This window comes from Macaca mulatta, chromosome 9 (assembly GCF_049350105.2).
Source record: "Macaca mulatta isolate MMU2019108-1 chromosome 9, T2T-MMU8v2.0, whole genome shotgun sequence".
Lineage (NCBI taxonomy): Eukaryota > Metazoa > Chordata > Mammalia > Primates > Cercopithecidae > Macaca > Macaca mulatta.
Window position 1 is genome coordinate 131670115 of NC_133414.1, and position 23047 is coordinate 131693161.

At 39.1% G+C, this 23047-nt stretch overlaps 1 protein-coding gene across 6 annotated transcripts; it reads right to left on the reverse strand.

Annotated features, from left to right (window-relative positions):
• Positions 1-10: 10 nt before the first annotated feature.
• Positions 11-21809, reverse strand: TIAL1 (TIA1 cytotoxic granule associated RNA binding protein like 1). Of its 6 annotated transcripts, none has more exons than XM_028826918.2 (13): positions 21279-21809; positions 18246-18307; positions 13047-13143; positions 7044-7142; positions 6754-6808; positions 6509-6596; positions 4522-4597; positions 3322-3430; positions 2217-2312; positions 2027-2111; positions 1658-1781; positions 1188-1327; positions 11-390 (listed from the first exon to the last, which is right to left on the reverse strand). In XM_028826918.2, exons 3-13 carry the CDS (start codon positions 13056-13058, stop codon positions 264-266), a joined length of 1011 nt encoding a protein of 336 aa, XP_028682751.1. In that variant the 5' UTR covers positions 13059-13143; positions 18246-18307; positions 21279-21809; the 3' UTR covers positions 11-263. The 6 variants fall into 6 exon arrangements, with proteins under 6 accessions (XP_028682751.1, XP_015003793.1, XP_015003792.1 ...); XM_015148307.3 differs by having other exon boundaries at positions 7044-7193; XM_015148306.2 differs by lacking the exon at positions 18246-18307.
• Positions 21810-23047: the final 1238 nt, after the last annotated feature.

The following is a 23047-nucleotide window of genomic DNA, read 5'->3' on the forward strand; positions in this document are numbered from 1 at the left end:
GTAGTCAGAATTGTCTTTATTGACTTTATTTTAGTTTTTGTACACAAAGAAAAATCATGTTCATATCCATCATGAACAAAAACTTAAAAAGGCAGAACTAGAAGACATGTGTCCTTCACCAAAGCAAATCTGTGCTAAAGGTTCCAAACATTTCAATTTTTAAAATAAATATTTTCATTTTCCGATGTCTACTTTCATGTCTTCAGAGTGTCACAGGAAATCGAAGCCTATCGTGAATTACAATTTTTTTTAAGAGTCCCGGCTCACTGTGTTTGGTAACTTGCCATACCATATCCAGCTTGGTTAGGAGGAGGTATTACAGGGGGAGGAGCTTGTCCTTGGGGAGGCTGAGCACCAAATCCACCCATCCAAGCAGCAGAAGGTGATTGACTTGGAAGAAAAAAAAAAATCTTCAGCAAACACAAGAAAGAAAAAATCACGTATGTATTTACACAAAAATCAAGCAGAGCCTAATCACAGAATAGAAAACCAGAAATCAACACACCTACAACAAACAGATCAAAGAAGTCAATGATATATGTGTTAGTCTTCGATATTTTTAAGATAACCACAACTTAGCACAATGATGTCTAAGGAGTATCTGCAAACTAATTTTTTAAAAATTGTGAATGATTCAATACATCATCTATTACATAACAAATTTTAAAAACACAAGTTCATGTTGGAAAGACTCTCAAAGGAAGAAATCAGAAAATAAAGGTATGGGCTGGCCCTGGGTGGTGGAATTACAAAGGAGGAACCCACTCTTATCAACAAAAAGGAAAAAAAAAAAAAAGGCAGTTACTTTGTATCACACAAACCTCAGATTTCTCACACATACCACATAGGCATAAAACCATCAAACTTCTGCATATACCTGGACAAAGATCTTTCACATGCAAAAATAAAGAAAAGTATATCACAAATGTAAATCAAATTCTACCAACTGCTTACAGGGATCATAGAGGACACACTAAATGTTATCCCAATCCCTCCTTTCTACCTAGGTAATAAGAAGTAATTCCTTAGCCTCATAAATCATATTTTGTTAGATTTGTTTCTATAATGCTCATAATGCCAAATAGCTCAATGTATATAATTAAAATAGATTCTCCTTAGGAAAACACACTTTTATTTATTTTTTCAGAACCATATGTTTCTATACTGGAAAAACCCAAACAACTTACTCTACTCCAAATCCTTGTTGATTCCATGGTTGCCCGTATACTCCATAAGGCGGTACTTGCCACCCATTTGCCATATACTGTCCATACTGTTGTGGGTTTCCATACACTTGGCTCCATTGGCCCCACTGACTATAGTCGACCTAGGAAAAAGCAAATTATTGTTTTAGGGAACACGTAAGAAACACCGTATATGAAGAAAGAGTGGGAGACAAGGAAGAGAAAAACTAAGTAAGCACCCTTATGTGAATAGGACTCTGTTATTTATCATTGTCTAAGTTTATTGGGGTGGTGACACCTGTGAAAAGAAAGTATTAAGATTCAGTTAATACCGCAAATAATCAATTTTGAAATACAATCAACTGAAAGTAGCTATATGCTTTATTTTATTGTTTATTTTACAGAGTTTCCAAAGCTTTTTATGTGATATGTAAGATGGAAACCTTAAAAAGTGCTATGAAAAATCGAATTACCTGTTGGAAGTTTTTAGTCATATCAGGAGATTCTTTACCCCAATAGCATTTAACCACATGTCCTTCAATCGTAGTACCGTTCACCGAAACAATGGCATGGGCTGCACTTTCATGGGTTGAAAATCTAAGAAAGAAAAATGATAGGTTTTGTTTTTTATTTTTTAAGAACCTAACATAGTAAGTAATATGGAGACTCATCAGTTTATACCTGCAAGTTGGTACTTTTTTCTAAAGTACACTAGGTAGGTAGCTTAAACTTCTATATTGCAAAGAAGCACTAAAATAACAGACACTGATACCCTGGGGAACGTAAGTGAAAAGAACGAATCAAATGTAAGAGTAATAATGATATTTCAAGTAGAGTGTTACCTGACAAATGAATAGCCCTTTTCTGGGAAAACTCTTATTTCCATAATTTGTCCAAATGGTGAGAATGTCTGTCTCATAAGCTGATCTATAAAACAAAACATACAAATAAAACATGGCTGATGTGTATCATGAAATTCATAAGAATAGTGATGAAGCTCCTCAGAGGTGATTAGAAAACCAAACATTGTACCTGTTAACCCAGACGCAATTCCTCCACAGTACACAGTACAATTTTTTGGACTTGACTGGTTTACTACATCTTCAAATCTCAACTGCTTAGTGTTGTCTGTATGCAGAAACAAAACAAAAACGTTGACTGTTATATGGTACTATAAAACTGTCTTTTGTTAATTACTATATACTATTAAGATATGCATAAGGCTGGGCGCAGTGGCTCACGCCTGTAATCCCAGCACTCTAGGAGGCTGAGGTGGGCGGATCACGTGAGGTCAGGAGTTCGACACCAGCCTGGCCATCATGACGAAACCCTGTCTCTACTAAAAATTCAAAAATTAAGGCAGGGTGCAGTGCCTCACACCTATAATCCCAGCACTTTGGGAGACTGAGGTGGATGGATCACGAGGTCAAGAGCTCAAGACCAGCCCGACCAATACGGTGAAACCCTATCTCTACTAAAAATACAAAAATTGGCTGGGTGTGGTGGCACACGCCTGTGATCCCAGCCACTCAGGAGGCTGAGGCAGGAGAATCGCTTGAACCTGGGAGGCAAAGGTTGCAGTGAACCGAGATCACACCACTGCACTCCAGCCTGGGTGACAGAGCGAGACTCTGCCTTAAAAAAAAAAAAAAAAAAAAAAAAGATATACCTCAATGGGAGGAGAAAATATAATTTTTATTGATGCTATGATTTGACACAGACTTGATCTATAAAATCAGGTGATTCACAGCTCCAAAAATACTTATATCATAGCCCAATTATTTTCAGATAACGAAACATAAAATGAAATTAGTGTCTTGAAACACTAATTAAATACTAAGTCCAGCCTGGACAACATAACCAGACCCTGTCTCTATTAAAAATTTAAAAATTAGCTGGGCATGGTGGCATGTCCCTGTAGTCCCAGTTCCTCAGGAGGCTGAGGTGAAAGGATCACCTATACCCAGGAGTTTCAGGCCACAGTGAGCCAAGATCACACCACCGCACACCAGCCTGGGCAACAGAGCCAGATCCTGTCTCTTAAATAAATAAATCAGAAATTGAGACTAGATGAATACATGATACATGATTTTGTGAAGAATCTATAATTTTAACACATACAGTGGATATATCTTACTTTCTTGTGTACTTTTAGGTGCAGGTGGTTTACGTGTGGCCCAGTTGGTTCGGATTTGACGACCACCCAACCACTGACCTCCCATATGCACAATCGCATTTTCTGCATCCTATGGATAAAAAAGAAAGAAAGCACAATCACAAATAAAATAGTGATAACTAAGACTCAGCACGATTAAATAAAGCATCGGCACTGCTGGATCCAATACAAATCAGCAGATGAATTCACTAAACATCCTAAACAAAACAAAACTGAACTATTACCAACTAGAAAATGATTTGAACTTGAGTGATTCAATATAAGCAAAAACAGATACTCTGGCCCTTTATCTTACCACTTCAATAAAATGTAGATGACCTGTAATCCCAGCACTTTGGGAGGCCAAGGCAGGAAGGAGGATCACTTGAGGTCAGGAGTTTGAGACTAGCCTGGCCAACACAAGTGAAACCATGTCTCTACTAAAAATATAAAAATTAGCTGGGTTTAGTGGCACACGCCTGTAATCTCAGCTACTCCGGAGGCTGAGGCAGCAGAATTGCTTGAACTCGGGAGGCGGAGGTTGCAGTGGGCTGAGACGGCGCCACTGGACTCCAGCCTGGGCAACAGAGTGAGACTATCTCAAAAAAAAAAAAAAAAAGGTCATTTAAGTTATTGAAACTGCTTTAAAATCAAAGCCCACTTTATTATTTAATGTTATAGTTAACACAAATGCTTACTTTGGTACCTCTTTTACAAAGAATATATGCAAAAATCAAGATGAATTGCTTAAATTATTTATATAATTTGCTGTAGTCACTAACATCCCAGTCATATAAGAGTATCAACAGTAATTTAAAAGGAAGAGTTAGAACTGAGATTTTCACGGTTAAAACTGAATATAATTTACCTACTCTCTAAATTCTCAGATTAGCTCATCTGTCGTAGACTTGGGCTTTACTTCTAAATCCATCTGACCTTTACCAATGTACAAACACAATTTTAATAATCTTCCTTATAGTATAATCATTCTTTTTCTAGCTATTTATTTTCGAGTTTATGAAAGAATGAAATTATACTCTATTATTAAAACATACATAACATTACATAAAAGTTGTGTTTGCAGTTAACATTCAAGTATATTCAAGTTTCAGATTCAATACATTAAGTAACTAATGACTGAATTTAGTATTAAAAAATATAAATTGAGATGGAAGAACGTACCAGTTTGTTATAAAAAGATACAAAACCATAGCCTTTGGATTTTCCAGTTGCCATGTCTTTAACTACCCGGGCATCCCTGTGAAAAGAAGCACAGCTAAATGAGGGAAGTAAGAGCCACCCTCAAAATAAAAACTAAAAGGAACCACACACACTGTATTGTGAGCATTTTTAAAATAAAATTCCAGTTAGCCCTAATTAACTACAACCATTCCTGAACTCTCCCTAATGCTTCTTTACCTGTTAGAAAAAAGCAGTAGGACAAAAACATGTAATAAACATGCAACCTAATCAAATAGCCTGTGCTTTCTAAACTAAATGCTCAAATTTGAAGATTAATAGGAACAACAGTTTCCCTTTCTAATATTCTATTTACTAGTGTCCTCTAAGGTTTACTGATTCTATAAATTACTGTAACAATACTAACTACTTTACCATGCAATCTCTAAATAGTTAAATGTCTTCTGCCTAGTGATACAAAATATATGAAATATTAAAAAATTGAAAAAGAGGAAAAAATAGGAATTAAAAAGGCATACATGGCCTGTTAACAGATTTCTTTATTTTTCTTGGTCAATTCTCTACCATCATTTTGGAGTTTGGGCAGCTGTAAATTTTGAAAAATTGACATTTTCAGAAATTTAAGAAAGGAGAATAAAAAACTAACAACAATGCTAAGCACACCAGTACGAAAACAACAAATTTACACAGAAATTTTAGTGAGTAAGTTAAATGATTGGAAATATAGAACTCCACTGAATATAGAATGTTAAAATGTAAATACTAAAATATGTATATATAAATAATGTATAATAAGAATAAATAGAAATGAGAAAAAAAATCTACAACTGAGTTCCAGTGTGCACAGTTCCTTGCAGTTAGCCTTCAAGATCCTGTCCATTCTTATGAGCAATTCTGCAAAATAACCAGAATGCTATTACTTTTAATTGTGACTTGGACTTAAGAAAAACTGCAGGTCTCAGGTATAAATAAAGATTGAAAAACAGCAACCTGTATTATTTTTATATTGATTTTTAAAATAGTACTACTTACCACATTTAGATTAAAAAGCAAAGCAAATATCAAAACAGAAAGTTAAGAATTAAATCTTTTAAAGAAATTAAATCTATAGAACAACAAATTGAATAGAGAAAATATTGTTGTTCTTAGTTGAAACACTTTCCTGTAAAGTAGTACTAAGATGTTTAATTTAAATCTACAGGAAATATACAAAATAAACTGATTTTAATCAGAAAGATAAATTATGATAAACATTTTCTACAATTCATAATCATTTTTAGTTTTCCAATATATTTTTTTTACCAAGTAACAACAGTAAAATCTGAGCATAAATGTTGTTAAAAATCAAACCACATTTGCCTCTTAACTAGTAGAATCAAATATCACTAACAAAAAACATCTACTAATTAAACCCACATTTATGACTCATACATTGAAACATTTTAATAGTATAACAGTACTTTTCACTTACAGCTAAAATATCAAAAACACATTTATCATAATAAAACATGAACATTTCCAATTTAATCACAATATATTCAAGGATTTACCTACTCTCCCATTTATAAATTCCTCCTATAAAAGTTATTCAACTCTTACACAGTATAAATCACATTTACTTTTGATTAACTCATTATCCTAAACCACCAAATTTTGAAAACACATGACAAAAAAGCTAGACTTTATAAGTTTTACCATTCAAACATCTGCTTCAAAGATAACAAACAATCACTTAAATTTTTTTAACATATTATACACAGGATTAGATGAAAACGAGACCCCAAGACACTGAAATGACATTAACATTTTCAACAACATCCACTACTCAAAACAAACCAAAATAAATAAAAAATAACAAAACAAAACAAAACCATACTAACTAGAGAAAGAAAATCTTAATTCAATTATAAGTTAATCATATACAATTCTGCCTATCACAACTGAGTGTAGTACTGATTATGATACTTACGATATTTTACCAAAGGGGGCAAATGCTGATTTGATATCTTCTGTTGTAATTTCTGGACTCAAATCCCCAACAAACACATGGAAGTGATCTGAAATCAGAGCATTTGGTAATCAAATACTTAAGAAGTCAGCCACTAAAACCTTTTTAAGGCAACTCTAGAGGAGGGAAAACCCCTATTTAAGCTGGTAATGCTTCCTGGATAATTTGAGAACTCTTCCACAGTAAAATGCAGCAGGAGTACTTACTGGAAGTGTCTTTTTTCTGGCTACTTGGTGTGGTTGCCCAGTTTACTTTGACCTCCTAAAAATAAAGATTATATTTAATAAAATTATTAGGCATGTCATGAGTTACAACACTTACCACTTATCAAATCATTTATCAAGCAGGGTTATTTTTGTAAAAGCACTAAGCTGAATAAAGCAAAACCATCACTCAGCAGCCGAGTATCTGTTCAAAAATTTGCCTAGAAAGAATACAAACTAGTTTAACATGCAAATATATGTACTCATAAGGTGCCATCATCCTATTATCTTACCTTTCCCAAAATTTTTCTCCCATTCATAGCAGCTAATGCAGCAGCTGCATCTCTGTGTTCATAAAATTCCACAAAGCAATATGGGTCATTGCTTGTATGCTGCAAAACAGAAAATCCAACAGAAGAGTTGACCCTTCTGCTATCGGGTTGCTGAGAAGAAAATCCAGGAAAAAACATTACTGATAGCTAGGAATGTACAAGGTGAGACTGCATAAGCTTATGAAAGCCTAACACTTTTAAAATAAGATTTAAAGCTAAACCTGACTTTGCACCTCAGAATACTACTGAACTCAAACGGAACTATAAAAGCAGTTGTAGAATCATGAGCATCAGTATTAAATGAAAATAAAGAATTCTGGTGAAGTCTGTTAAATATAAAATAGAAGCTTATATTAAACCAAATAAAACCTCAAACTCAGATCTGATGAGGACCACTCCTTACCATTGCTTTCCTTCTCCAACATTATTTTTAAAATATGTTCTACTTATGCATCATAATCCTCTGTAAGTGGTATCCCAGGATACAGAAATACAGAATGAACCAACTTTATAAACTACTCCTGATCAAAATTAGGATCAATACTACAAATGATGGAATTCTATACTGCTACAAAGACTGAATTTTATCGATTTCTTTTCTGGATATGGAAAGAATGAAAATAAAAACAGGAAAATTTAAGCTTTACAACCAGCGACTGAAATGAATTCCCTACCTTCCAAAATAGTCTAATGTACTGAAGATTCTATATACTTTGAATTTGGTCTTTCAAAGATCAGAGAAACAACAGCGGTGATCAAGAAAAGAGGTTCTGAAAATGTATCTGAATAAAATATTCCAAGACAAAGCTACAATTTTACATAATAAAAACACCATATAAAAAATCTATATTAAATATGTTCTGCAACCCTATGCTTGACAGTAGTTTCCTAAAACACATTTATAAAGATGTGAAGAAAGTAGTACTACCCAAGCTATAGCAACATTCTCACCTGACAACCAAACTGGAAACGAATTTCTATGAAACTGCAACCTATACTGAAGAGCTGCACAACTGTACAAGTATATATTTTTATGTAAGGCTACAAACAGTTATCATTATTCAATGTAAAATGCCCTGTAAGAATAATATTTAAAATGTGGAATTCTAGTTGGACTTACAAGGGATAAATATACCAGATAAAATAAAGATCTTTTCAACAACCACAGTTTTTCATTCCAGGAAAGTTTTAGAAGAAAAATCCAAAATAAGACGTCTAAACAACAGTGGCAAAGGAACCAGAAGGCATTTCCTTGAGGGAAAAAAAGTGGGATCGTTAATACTGACAACAAAACTATGGGCTCTCATACAAAATCCTACTGTTGCAGCCACGTGAATGCTGTTCTTAAGAGGTAAAGAAAGGAAATGGGGGAAGACTTCAAATTAAAACACACATGTAAATTCTTCTTGTAAAAGAGTTATTACATTTACCATAAATATTCACTGAAGAAAGGACATCAAAATAAATAAGAGGCTAAAATTGTGCCAGTTGAGTTTTCCTTTCACTCCTATCTCTTTTGCCCCAGTGATCTCGAAGGAAAACACTGATAATCACAGCAAAACATACAGGGGTCCAATGGTAGATCTATGACAATCCCATACACTTTAGGAAACTAGTCTACTCGTGAACACCAGTTTCAAATCTATCTAATAGCAGGCCAGCTCCCAATCAATGTATGCACGTGCATGTACATATACACATATATTCATTGATATCACATACTTCATATATTCACATCACACTGCATTTCACCTAATTTAAGACACCATTTATTTCTAAGTCACATCCCAACTATCAGAGATAATAAAACTCTAAAAAATTTTGACTTAGAATCAATAATATATATTTGTATTATATAAGGAAAGCTAGAATCTATGCTAACAAATCCAAAGTAAAAAAAATCATAAAACTATGGGGAAAAAGGATTTCTCATATACTGAAATGAAATTTATGAAAGAAAAATAAATAGCTGCTAGATACTCTGTATTAGAGTTTATACCCTTTGGAAGCTTCTTATTTACACCACCAAGTGACATCCTAAAAATCAATTATGGGCTGGGCACAGTGGCTCACACCTGTAATCCCAGCACTTTGGGAGGCTGAGGTAGCTGGATGACTTGAGGTCAGGAGTTCGAGACCAGCCTGACCAACACAGTGAGACCCCATCTCTACCAAAAATTCCAAAAATCAGCCGGGTTTGGTGGTGGATGTCTATAATCCCAGCTACTCAGGAGGCTGAGGCAGAAGAATCGTTTGAACCTGGAAGGCAGAGGTTGCAGTGAGCCAAGATTGTGCCATTGCACTCCAGCCTGGGCGACAGAGCCAGAATCTGTCTCAAAAACAAAAACAAAAACAAAAAAAGTGCTCCTGCCTGTAACCCCAGCACTTTGGGAGGCCGAGGTGGGCGGTTCACAAGGTCAGAAGATCAAGACCATCCTGGCCAACATGGTGAAACCCAGTCTCTGCTAAAAATACAAAAAAAAAAAAAAAAAAAATTAGCGGGGCTTGGTGGCACGCACCTGTAGTCTCAGCTACTCAGGAGGCTAAGGCAGGAGAATCGCTTGAACCCAGGAGGCTGAGGCTGCGGTGAGCCGAGATCATGCCATTGCACTCCAGCCTGGGCAACACAGCGAGACTCCGTCTCAAAAAAAAAAAAAAAAAATCAATTATGGCTGGGTGCAGTGGCTCATGCCTATAATCTCAGCACTTTAGCAGGATAAGGCAGGAGGATCACTTGAGCCTAGGAGTTCAAGACCAGCCTGGGTAATATGGTGAAACTAATCTCTACAAAAACATTTAAAAATGAACTAAGTGTGGTGGTGCTATCCCAGCTACTTGGGAGACTGAGGTGGGAGGATCGCTTGAACCCAGGAGTTGGAGGCTGCAGTGAGCCATGATGGCACCACTGCACTCCGGCCTGGACAACAGGGTCAGACCCTGTCTCTTAAAAAAAAAAAAAAGAAAAATCAATTATGTCCCTACCTTTTTTTTTTTTTTTTTTGAGACGGAGTCTCGCTCTGTCACCCAGGCTGGAGTGCAGTGGCCGGATCTCAGCTCACTGCAAGCTCCGCCTCCCGGGTTCACGCCATTCTCCTGCCTCAGCCTCCCGAGTAGCTGGGACTACAGGCGCCTGCCACCTCGCCCGGCTAAGTTTTTTTTTGTATTTTTAGTAGAGACGGGGTTTCACTGTGTTAGCCAGGATGGTCTCGATCTCCTGACCTCGTGATCCGCCCGTCTCGGCCTCCCAAAGTGCTGGGATTACAGGCTTGAGCCACCGCGCCCGGCCAAAAAAATCAATTATGTCCCTACCTTATTTAGTGTTGTCACCAATTTTTGTTGGATGACATAAATGTCAAGACAGGGAAATATGAGACTTTACAAGTTCAAATCTAAGAGTTCTAGAATACGGAAGTTATGAAAATTCATTCTGAGTCCCTCTACCCTTCAAATAGCTATATGTATACATGGGGTTTTAAAAAATACTGTTAAAATAAATCTTTATCAAATGTTTCTCAAAAATTTTCTGGTGACTCTTTCCCCACTTTCTCACAACGCGTTCTCTCCTAAACCTACTTCTGTCGGCTTCTAAGCCAACCATGCCACTGAAACTGCATGTAGAGCTCAACAATGACCTCTCTGCTGCATCTGTGATCCCTTTTCCATCCTAATCTTTACTTCCAAGCAGAATTCACTACAGCTGACCACCATCCTCCTTTAAACATTCTCTTCTCTGTATCCTACCACACTCAGGTTTTCCTGTTTCCTCACCATAGGATCTTTCTTCCTTTATGCAAACTCTAAATGTTGAGCTGGTCCAGGGCTCAGACCTCATGGCCTCTGTGCTCTTCTTCACCATCATTCTCTCTCTGTGAACTCACCTAGTCCCATGGCTTCAAATACCACTGCAAGCTTCAGCATTGGTCTCTCCAGAATTCCAAACTACTTTATCCAACTGCCTAATCTAACGTCCACTTGAATGTCTAACTCATGCTTTAATCTAACATTGCCAAAACACAATTCCTGATTAACACCACTCCCTGTGGTGACATCCAACACATCACCCCCATTTTAGCAAATAAATAGCATTACCACCTATGCAACTGCATTAACATGAATCTTAGGGTATTTCCCGATTTCTTCCTTTCCCTATGTCCCACAGCCAACCTAGTCCTATCAATTCTACCTCCAAAATATATTCCAAATCTATCAACCTCTGTCCTTATCTTGACTTCGGCTAGCACGTTTGAGACTAAGCCTCCATCATCTCTTACCTAGACTAGTGAAGCAAATCCAGATGGTTTTTCTCCTTCTGCTCTTGCCCGCTATAATCTATTCTCCATATAACAGACATTCTCTACATACAGTAGTAAGCTTAAAAATACAAATCTTGGCACCTCATCCCCCTGCTTAAGCCCCTCCACTGGTCTGCCACTGTGACCAGAGTAAAACCCAAACTATGTCATGGCCCATAATGCCCTGTGATTCTGAATCCTGCTGTTAGTTAGACTCATTTCCCTCCATCCCTCACCAGGCTCTAGTAATCAGCCTTTGATTCCACAAACACAAGTTCATTACCAACTCAAGACTTTTGTATTTGCTGTTTCCTCTGCCTCCAGCTGTTACCATAGATAGCACCATCTTGTTAGTCGTCTCAGCTCAAAGAGGTGACATCTCTCATCACCTAGCCTATATAGCACCAACCCTCCAATCATCACAGAACTTGGTTTTATTCTCTTCATGGCTTACATCCCCATTTGCTTGGAGAACTCATTTGGCTGTCTCTCCATTATATCTCCAGTACCTTGTATAGTGCCTAGTGCAAAGGAAATTTCTGATCGATGAAAGCACGAATAATTAAAGGCAGGAAAGAAAAATATAATACACCAGAACAAAATGATGACTGTCATTAGTTGGGAAAGATAATCAAAAGGCCAAAGCACTTTAAAGATTTTTAACAGCTCTCCGTTTCAGAACCAAACAAACTTCTCAGCACAGTTTCTAGCCCTTTCCATACACTCCTGCCATCTCTTCTGACTAATTCCATTTTAAACTACAACAATGCTACAGGTTCTATTTTTCCCTCTCTGCCCTAAGCACTCCTGCTCTCCCTACCAACCTGGATCAAAGTTCCCTTTATTTGGAATCCCTTCTTCCCTCAATTCCTTTCTAGCCAGTATGTACTACTATCCTTTTAAGGTTTCCGCCTAGGCAGTGACTCCTCCAACAAGCCACTCGCTGACCTCAGGCTGCGCTGGATACCCATTTGCTCCCACAGCACTTTAAGTTGTCTGCTTCTGGAGCCTTTATTATCCTATATCCTAAGTGCCTGCTAACTCCTTTGTCTCCCTACTAAACTGTAAAATTCTATGGGATGAGGAATTATCTTTATTCACCAGCGTATCTCTAGCACTTACTGCAGTATCTAGTATAAACAGACAAAAAGAAAAAAAAAAAAAAAAAGCTGATCAATGAACAAAAAGACAAGGAAAAAAAGCCTAAAACATGACTCATCAGGTGCTGCTACAGTCTTAGCAGGAAAGCATAAAAAGGTTAAGTATTTGCTACAGACACAAGAGACAAACAGTCCTGCACACTACACATATAACCTCGTGTTCTCACACACGAACATATACTGTCCAAATCGTTAACATTCTTATTGGAATTGTATGAAATACTTTCCAGTTTTTCACCACTCTGAAATGAGCTCTAATAGTGTTCTAAAAGCAGAATCACTTCAAGATAACCACACCACAAAGAATGACCGTTTGAGATTAACAGCACAGAAACTTTGCCCTCTCAAATAAAACTCCATCCTAAGCCTAGTTTGTGAGCCAAAGCAAAGTAATAAGTCAACACAACACAAATCTCTCCACCAGAATAACTTGAGGCTTATAACGCAATTTTAAAATCATGCTAATCAACCCATCATGCTAATGTCAGCACATGGAACTGGGAAGATCTTACCTCTGTTATCATTTTACAGCTTTTACAGGGTCCAATCTGACTGAACAACTGAAGTATAAGGACTTCTGTCACATCTCTGGAAAGGTTACCTACGTATCTGCACAAGAAAAAAATACGTTATCAGCAATTTTTCCTTTAGCTCTGGCTCTAATGTGTTATCATTTAATTCATCACCTTTTTTTCTTTTTTTTTTTTTTTTTTGAGATGGAGTTTTGCTTTTGCTGCCTGCCCAGGCTGGAGTGCAATGGCATGATCTCAGCTCACTGCAACCTCCGCCTCCCAGATTCAAACGATTTTCCTGTCTCAGTCTCCCGAGTAGCTGGGATTACAGGTGCATGCCACCATGCCTGACTAATTTTTGTGTTCTTAGTAGAGACGGGGTTTCATCGTATTGGTCAGGCAGGTCTCGAACACCTGCCCTCAGGTGATCGGTCCGCCTTGGCCTCCCAAAGTGCTGGAATTACAGGCGTGAGCCATCGCGCCCGGCCACCTTTTATTTCACTTTAACTTCCTCTGTTTTCAATAAAATTTCTCCAATTAAACCTGATCCTATGAAAGTAAGATTAACCCTTATTTAGGAAAATAACAATTGTTCTTAGGCCACTAAAATACCACTCTGAAAGACATTTAAAAAACAAATCAATGTGATCTTGTATACCCCAATGGCATTATTATTCTGTATCCTGGATATAATTTTCTTATCTTATTCTAATTGTTAAAATTTTAAACCGGTCTCAAGATAACTACAATTTCTAATTAAAAATAATTTATAGCACACACACACACACACACACACACACACAAATACAACAAATACTAATTCATTAAAACACCTGACTGTAATAGGATATTAAACATAAAGTGAGTTTATCTTAGACTCCCAACCAAAGCAATTACATGAACAAAGAACAGAATTAGAGTAAAGTTATAGTAAAACATACAGAGGGTGGAGGGTTTTTGTTGTTTTGTTTTTGGCTAAGTAAGGTTACTTGCAATGATGTCTTCACTACTTCATTTTAGGAGAGCAGGGAAAAATATAAAATTTCCTAGTCTATAATGCATCAGAATCAACAAAATATATATGCATTTTTCTGAGATGGAGTCTCACTCTGTCGCCCAGGCTGGAGTGCAGTGGTGCAATCTCGGCTCACTGCAACCTCCGCCTCCCAGGTTCAAGCAATTCTCCTGCCTCAGCCTCCCAGGTAGCTGGGACGACAGGCGTGCACCACCACGCCCATCTAATTTTTGTATTTTTAGTAGAGACGGGGTTTCACCATGTTGGCCTGGCTAGTCTCAAACTCCTGACCTCAAGTGATCCACCCGCCTGGGCCTCCCAAAATGCTGGGATTTACAGGAGTGAGCCACCATGCCCAGCCAACAAAATATATCTTAATGTAGATAAAAAAGCAAATACAAAGATTTCTTAAGAAATTCAGAGAAAAATTAAGACAAATCCAGGTATATTTTTGACTATGGACATTTAAAAATTTGGGTTTTTTTTTTCTAATTACAAATTGAATGTATGTGTTTTGTGTAAAAGATTTTAAATACAGGAAAGTTTAAAAAAGAAAAGAAAAAAATGCTACTTCACCACGCAGAGATGACCACCTTGGTTTATGTCTTGTTCTATCGATTTATCTTAATTTATCTCAATAAATTGCCAAACACTTAAGTCTTTCTGGTATTCTATGCATAATTCCTCAAATTTGCATCCATTATGAACAACCTCATAAACCAAACAATATCTGTAAAATTTAACAAAGTTCATTCTGGAAAGTAAATTTCTTTTTCTACTTGTAATATATTACATCTGGAAACTGAGTATTAAGACCAAAATAAGACTTGCAACATAGTTGCCACATTAAATACACAATATGCTTTAAAATGGAATACTCAAAGGGAAAAATAGACTGAGAAAGCTTAGGTTAAGTAAAAAACTGAAAAGATCCAATTAAGAATTAGTAGCAATTTTCCAGTTAAGAATTTTATTGCAATGAATACTAATAACCTTAGTGTCCCTGCTCTAAAATTGAAACACACATCCAATATTACTTAAATAGAGGACTAAACAAGTGACAAACTGGTTTACGTTCACTGTGCCACCTTTTCCTCCTAATTAAAGAGCCGATCCATCAGCAGGCAAATGTAGTGACATACTTTTTCCAGCAGGAGTAAAAGGTTATTGGGTTATGAGCCAGCCATAGACTGCTTGCCCCTTCTTAACTCGTAGGCGTTTGTAAGCCTGTATCTCTGAAATGATTTTTGTACAGAGTAGACCTACCTGTAAGAAAAATGAACAACTGACCGGGCACGGTGGCTCATGCCTGTAATCCCAGCACTTTGGGAGGCTAAGGCGGGCGGATCATGAGGTCAGGAGTTTGAGATCAGCCTGACCAACATGGTGAAACCCCATCTCTACTAAAAATACAAAAATCAGCCGGGTGTGGTGGCGCACACCTATAATCCCAGCTACTCGGGAGGCTGAGGCAGGAGAATCGCTTGAACCTGGGAGGCCGAGGTTGCAGTGAGCCAAGATCGCATCACTGCACTCCAGCCTGGGGGACACAGTGAGACTCCATCTCCAAAAAAAGAAGAAAAGAAAAACGAACAAGCGATCTTGAGCTTCTAAACATTAGGTTCCTTGCCTAAAGGGCTAGTTGGCTCATTTCTAAGAGAAAAGACGGATGGATAAAACTCAATTTCACATATTGAAGCTAGCTAATAATAAAATTAAAATAGAATTATCACTTTAATATAATACATTTTAAATAGTTTTCTATTTCCATTACTGTTTAAACATCGATTTCTTCAGGAAAAACTGTATGGGCATTAGTTACCTTCTGTATCTAATAGTCACAATAAAAGTTGTCACTGCTTAATAAGATCTTTATTCCGCCAGGTGCGGTGGCTCACACCTGTAATCCTAACACTCTGGGAAGCCATGGCAGAGTGGATCACTTGAGGTCAGGAGTTCAAGACCAGCCTGGCCAACATGGTGAAACCCCGTCTCTACTAAAAATACAAAAAATTAGCCAGGCGTGGTGGCAGGCGCCTGCAATCCCAGCTACTTGGGAGAGGCTGACGCAGGAGAATCGCTTGAATCCGGGAGGCGGAGGTTGCAGTGGGCTGAGATCATGCCATTGCACTCCAGCCTGGATAACAAGAGCGAAACTTCATCTGAAAAACAAAAATAAATCCTTATTCCAAGTCAACCTATTTCCTGTCAGTTACAGATCTTAAAGAATTTCTAGAGGCATATTTAGATACATTAATTTACATTTCTAGCACTGAAGGCAAAGAGAAAATGTTAATATCTAAGTTTAGAATGTCATGAAATATTTATTAAAAGATCCAGTGTTAAGGTTTCCTATTTTTCAAATTATCTTCACTCAAAGTTAAGTGTTAAGCAGCAAACTCAATTTCAAAAACTAACATGAAAGGCCTTCCATAACAACACACACAATATCTTAATTTATCAGGATTAAGAGGCCATGATTCACTATATAATTTCACCTAAACTTTACCCAAATTTCAGACTCCCTTTTCTTTTACTGAGTTCTTGTACCCAAATTTCAGATTGCTTTTTCATTTACATTTGCCTTCATGCATCATAACACTTGAGACGTATTGTATAGCTTTTAAAGTACTGTTCTATTCTGTTGTAAGTACCTTTACATTATCATAAAATAATCTGTCCCAAAATAAATACTAACAAAAATATTTAAGACAAAGTTCAATGCCTGACCTAGTAAGATCATCTCTTGGTAGTTCATTGAAATGATATCTTTATTCTTTCCAAATTACAGCTTCTACACTTCACTTTCTTTCTGCTCTGGTTATGAAGTAGTCAACCTAAAGTTCCAAGTCTTTAAATATATAATTTCTACCTAAAGAACATATACGAAATAACAGAAAAAAGACAAATGGCTCCAATTTTTGTATTGAGAGGTCAATTCAAAGAGTAAACACTTAGGAAATACCAGAATGATTTTTAACTCAAGGAAAAAATTTAAAAGAGGCATACCTTAGAGTCTATTTTGTCTTCTAAGAACAGGAACTGTAGGAACTGAAGCATTAAAAACTGAAAATGACAACTTTATCCCTAGCATCAGGGTTAAAATCCAATTTGAGGCTAGAAACTTAGCAGTTTCACAGTAGGCAGAAGTTCACATTGCCAAACTACTACTTGTGTCTGACTGGGCAGAATTTTAAGTTAAGAATATCATGCCTTTCAGAAGACTAATGACACTTTTCAACACTGAATGTGCTCTCACTCTGAAAAGAGTAGCCCTACCAAGGCTGAAATTATCAGCATTTTCACACAAAACACTATACCTAAATTTCCGTAACAGTTCTGCTTTTGTTCTTGACAAGTCCTATACAAGAAGAGATTTTGCAATAATATTCTTCAATAGATCTCTAATTAATTGCTCGTCAGTACAGTATTTCATTTTAGGAAGAAGGTATGATGGAAGAGAGTTGCAGGAGGTACAACTAAATTGACCAACTATATATATGAGATATTCACATTTACACACACACACACACACTCACTCTCTTACTTTAAAGAAACAAAGAATATGATTAAGTTGAATTTGAATGAGGGGCTTGATTATAGCAACAGTATAGACAAATCCATGGTATAGCCAGTCAATTTTGTAATGTTTTATAGAATTTTCTTCTGCTTTGCTCTTATTCAGATTATACTCTAAATCATTAGCTTATTTCCAGGAAGAAAGAATTGCCTTAAAGGAAGGGATTGCATAACATGGTATTACATGAATTCCTAGCAATTTTGGTGCATCAGATAGACGAAGAAAATAAGCTACAATAAAACACTATTACAATTTAGTGTCATATTGTAGGTTCAGATATACCATGGATCAAATCACTGCACTACAAAGCTACACACAACCCAAGCCTGAAACGTGTGTCCCACAAGGCAGGTGTCAGACAGTCCAGTTCCAACACCAGTATTACACAGCATGATCTTGTTTGTTTTTTTAGATCACAAGTTACTCAATGCATAATACCCCAAAATAAATGTCAAATGAGAATGAAGAACATCAGAAAACAGACCTTTAAAGCAACTATATGACAAATAGAAATTTAGGCTCAACATCAAAGCAATTCTATGCCACTTTAAATACCATCAAATAAATTAGTAATACTGTAGGTAATGAATATTTAAAGACCTACCTAGGCTCTAAACACCATATTGTTTTCTGAAGATAGAACCATATGTCTTAGCTTGTGTGTGTCTGCAGGAAAAAAACCTCACTAGTAACACACAGGCATCTTAAGGAAACAATTTAAGATAAGCTTTGTTAAGAACACATTCTTTTAAAACATACTGGCCACTTGAAAAACCTAATCCATAGCTCACAATGTAAAATATAAGATCTCCATAAACAAAATAAAACCCTACTAGATATCAACGTCTAAAATCATGTTCAAAGTTTTCATCATGTTACTTATATCTAATAGAACCCTTTGAGAATATGTAAAATGTACTCTTGGAAAAACTACTATGCATTATTTGTATTAAACTCTAATAAAAATCCCAATTGTGAAACATTTGTTTTTATCTCAAGACTTTACATTTGAAAGTTTTAAAAAATATATAAAAGTCAACAGACTGCACCACGTGTGACAGTAATGTCTGCCTACAATCTTAGTTCAACCAGGACTTTTAAAAAAGAACTTAATACTAATTTAATGAAAGAAGTACAATCATTGTAGAAACACTGAGTACCTCTTATGTTCCAGGCAGTGAACTAAGTGCTGCAGGGATAAGACCTAGGAAGATGTAGTAGTCCTTCTCTTAAAAAAAAAAAAAAAAAAAAAAAGAAAGAAAAAGAAAAAGTCCCCATGGGAAAGGGTGGGAGAAAGAAAAAGGAAGACAGAATAGTAAACACGTACTGACATACAAAACAACAGAGCTTAAGATGTCTATTTATTCATATGAACACATGTCACAGTTTTAGAGAACTGTAAACATAGACAACTTAACTGTTTCAAAGAAAGAACAAGAGATTAGAGAAGGTAGAGGAAGGAAATAAGTGACAAAGAAGTTAGCTTATTAGTCTCAAGGAGAAACTCTGATAGGGATGAAGACAAGGTAGATGCAAAAATAAATAAAAGACATCAAAAAAGCACATTCTTGAGCACTACAAAACCAGACATTCCTCTTGGTAAGGAACAGACAGATACAGTAAATGAGACCCCTACCATGAGTATTTATCAATCATTCAGTGTGTGATGATGACACTTCAGATTTTTAGATACGATGTAACTTTTATCTTTGTTAAATACATGTTAGCTAGTCTTTAAGTCTAGCTTTCCCAGATGCTTATATCAAAGTACACATTGTAACTCAACACCAAGTCTTGGCTTCAACAGATGTTGAAGGACAAATTTCTTTCTTTCTTTTTTTTTTTTTTTAATTGTTTAGACAGAGTCTCGCTCTGTCGCCAGTCTGGAGTGCAGTGGTGCAATCTTGGCTCACTGCAACCTCCACCTCCTGGGTTCAAGCGATTCTCCTGCCTCAGCCTCCTGAGTAGCAGAGACTATAGGCGCGCACCACCACGCCCAGCTAATTTTTGTATTTTTAGTAGAGACGTAGTTTCACCATGTTGGCCAGGATAGTCTCGATCTCTTGACCTCGTGATCTGCCCGCCTCGGCCTCCCAAAGTGCTGGGATTACAGGTGTGAGCCACCGCGCCTGGCCTGAAGGACAAATTTTAAGTGTGTCCCAATTCTTTCTTCTAGGGAGAGAAGGCAGAAATGGAAGACAACACAAAACACAAAGACGTTCTACTAAACAAGCATTTCATTGAAGCATTTGATGTGCTTCAGTAGGCCTCAGATTCTCAAAACGGGATGGATTCTTTAGTGAGACGTTAGAGAACACATTTATTCCTGTACAAGGCCACACACAAAAAAATCTCTATCAATATTGAACATCTGTCTTCTTTAAGGAGCATCCTTTCTTTGGTAGGAGTGAAGAGATGTGAAGCTAGTCAAACTTCTCGAGTGCCCATCCACCTTATCTATTCCCCAAAAAGTAATTTCCCCATCAGACAGCAGAGCCAAGTGGACTATGATCCTATCAATACCAGGAGAGGCAAGAGAAACAAAGCAGCGATCTGACTCCTTGGTACTCAAGGTAGGAGTGCTGAACCTGGAGAGGCCGGGAAATTAGGATGCCCAACTTAAACATTTAATTAAAAACTATTCAGACTTTAAAAACAAAAAAAAAAAAGATGCAGAAGGAGTGCCACACTACTCAGAAAGGAATGCAAATGCTGAGTCATCACTCTTCATTGGGAAAGGCAGGAAACCAGAATTAAGTGGTTGTAAGATAGAATTCATTCATTAGATTGGGCTTCAGGTAAAAAGCAACAGCAAGAGAGGAGAAAAAGCGTTCAGAAGACACACATCAAATAGCGGATGAAGACATAATTTTAGCCAACTCTGAAGGTTTCGACGCACAAACAGATTAGGAAGAGGCAACACCTAGAGAGCAAAAGGAGTTTAACAACTGGTTGTCAGTTTAGCGTAGGGAGCGCTCAAAGTAAACTTCTTTATCCAAGAAGGGAAAGATGCTCGGGCAGCAAAAGGTATCCCTTATGCACTTCAAAAGTAGCGGGCGCTAGGCGGGTGTTTCTGACAGCGTGGGCGGGGGCACGTGGGGCATAAAGAGAGAAGGGGCTTGAGTGGTAAAAGAGTATCCTGCTTCCTCCGAGAGCTTAGCTGGGGAGAAGAGCCGGGAGCGACTAGAGCTGAGGACGTGTAAGGGGTGAGTACTAATTTCTCGGGGCCCGCAGGGCCCACCCCCAATCCCACCCCCGCCAGGCCCTTTCCCCGTGGGCACCGGCAGCTCCAGGCCCAGCCCAGGGTGCCCAACGCGCAGGGGGTGCAGGAGTTCTCCTGGGCCTGACAGCCTCAGCCGTGCAGAAACCCGGCCTAGGGAGGGCATGCAAAGAAGGGCGCCAGAGAAAAAGGTCGAGACAAGCCCCAGACCCCAGGAAGTGACTGTGTTTGGGGGAAGGGAGGATTTCCTTCCCAAGGAAAAGGGGACAGATGAGGAATGCACTTCGCGTCCACGCCGCCCTGGTCAGGGAGCCGCCTAGAGTCCCGGCTTCGACCCAGTCTCTCCTGCTCCCTCCCTTAGCGTCCCGCGGTGCCCGGGCCTCTTGGCGCCTGGCACCCCTCGTCTCGGGTACTCACAGAGTCCGGGGCTGCCCGTCGTCTTCCATCATGGTGGGTGCGACGGAGCGATCCCGGGACAAGGGGGAGGGCAGGGCTGGGGAGGGGAGGGGGTGGGGAAGAAGGGGAGGGGGGCTCTGGGCACCGGCTGGGGACAGAGGAAAAGGTACCGAACCCTGCTCTTGGGCTCTCTCCCCCCAGCCCGCTCCGGACACTGCGCTCCAACCAGGAGGAGCAGGAGGAGGAGGAGGATGAACAAAATGGCCGCCGCCACCAGCCAGGCAGGAAACAGGGCAGAGCGCAGGCGCGACCCGCCAGGTCACTGCTCAGGCCAGCCGCGACAGCCGGCAAGGGGGACGACCGAGGGGAGAGAAAAAAGGGCCGCCGAGGAAACTCTGGGACCCGCTCACGACGGATCACGTCGTCGCTGTGGACCTCTGGCCGGCCGAAGCCCAGCCAGCTCCAGGAGAGATCGGGCAAAAAGAGAAACGCCGTGAAGCCGAAGTCTCTGGGAATTGTGGTCCTGGAAATGAGAAAGGGAAGCACTTCTGCATAGGACTTCTGGAACCTGTAGTCCAGAGGAACCGCCGGCGACCGCCCGCGCTGGGACACGAAGAGGAGACTTCTGGGTAGTGTAGTCATACGTGAGGACGTGCGACGACCAGGAAGTCGGAGGGCTGGGAGGTGAAGGGAAGAATAAAAGCGACATTGAAAGGCGGGGAGACCAAGTGGGAAAAAGCGCTGTCTGGGAAGCGAACTACAAGTCCCAGAGTGCCTCGCGCCGGGGGCTGTCCTCGGACTGCTCCAGGCATTGTAAGGCTCTTCTGTTGGCCCAGTCTGAGCTGCTGCTCCGCCTTCGTCCAGCCCGAGAGCGGTTTCTTCAACTGCGGCTCAGGGAGCGCTCTGCCTCCGCGTGGAGTCCGAGCCAGCAGGCCCGTCCGGCCCCCCTGTGTTCATCAGAACGGCTGACCCGCGTTAGTCAACCGCCGCTTCGCGCGACAGTCAGGAGAGAGGCTGGGCTGGCGGGGACCCGGAGGGGCTGGGGTGTTTGGGGGACGCGTTTTCCCCACACATAGGTATTTCTAGCCTATTTGTTAAATACAAGCAGGTGGCCTGCTTGCAAATTGCTTTACAAGTTTCAGAAGCTTCCCTATCCAGTATCTCATCGGATAATGGGGTAAGAAGAGCAGTCCTCTATTATAATGACTTGCCCAACTCCCCCCGTATTCTTGGAGTTGAAAAAAAAAAATCCTTGGGCAGAGACGTGCACAGACATCAGTCATGTGGGCTAGGAACGCAGTTTTGGATGAAGATGAGGGAAACCATGTTCACACTAGCTCTGCAGCCCTGTAGAATTTGTCTTCTCACCCCCCACAGCAGTTCCTGCTGTGCTTTTTCCTCCTCTAAGTACCTTCAGGAGAAAGTACTTGGTCTTGTAGCTTAGTGAAGAGTGGCGATGAAGAAAGATCTTTCAGTCCATTGCCAGAACTTAACTGTCCCGGTTAGTAATAGCTTAAGAGTTGCTTCTGCCAACATGTGCTAAGTGCATGTCGACCTCTGCAAGTGGCGGTGCCTGTGCGTGCCACTGTGTCCTAATCTTGAAAGCCGAATCAACCATGCAGCAAGCCCTTATGTTGTCAATTTTCAGGGGAGGAAATTTCAACCTGAAAGACTTCATAGAGACACGGCAAAGGAGTTGAGCCGCATGAGAGTCCACGGGAACAATAAAAGGGCTCAGATGCCAGGACCCATGGCTAAAATGTATAGGTTGGGGTTGGGGGTTGTGGGGA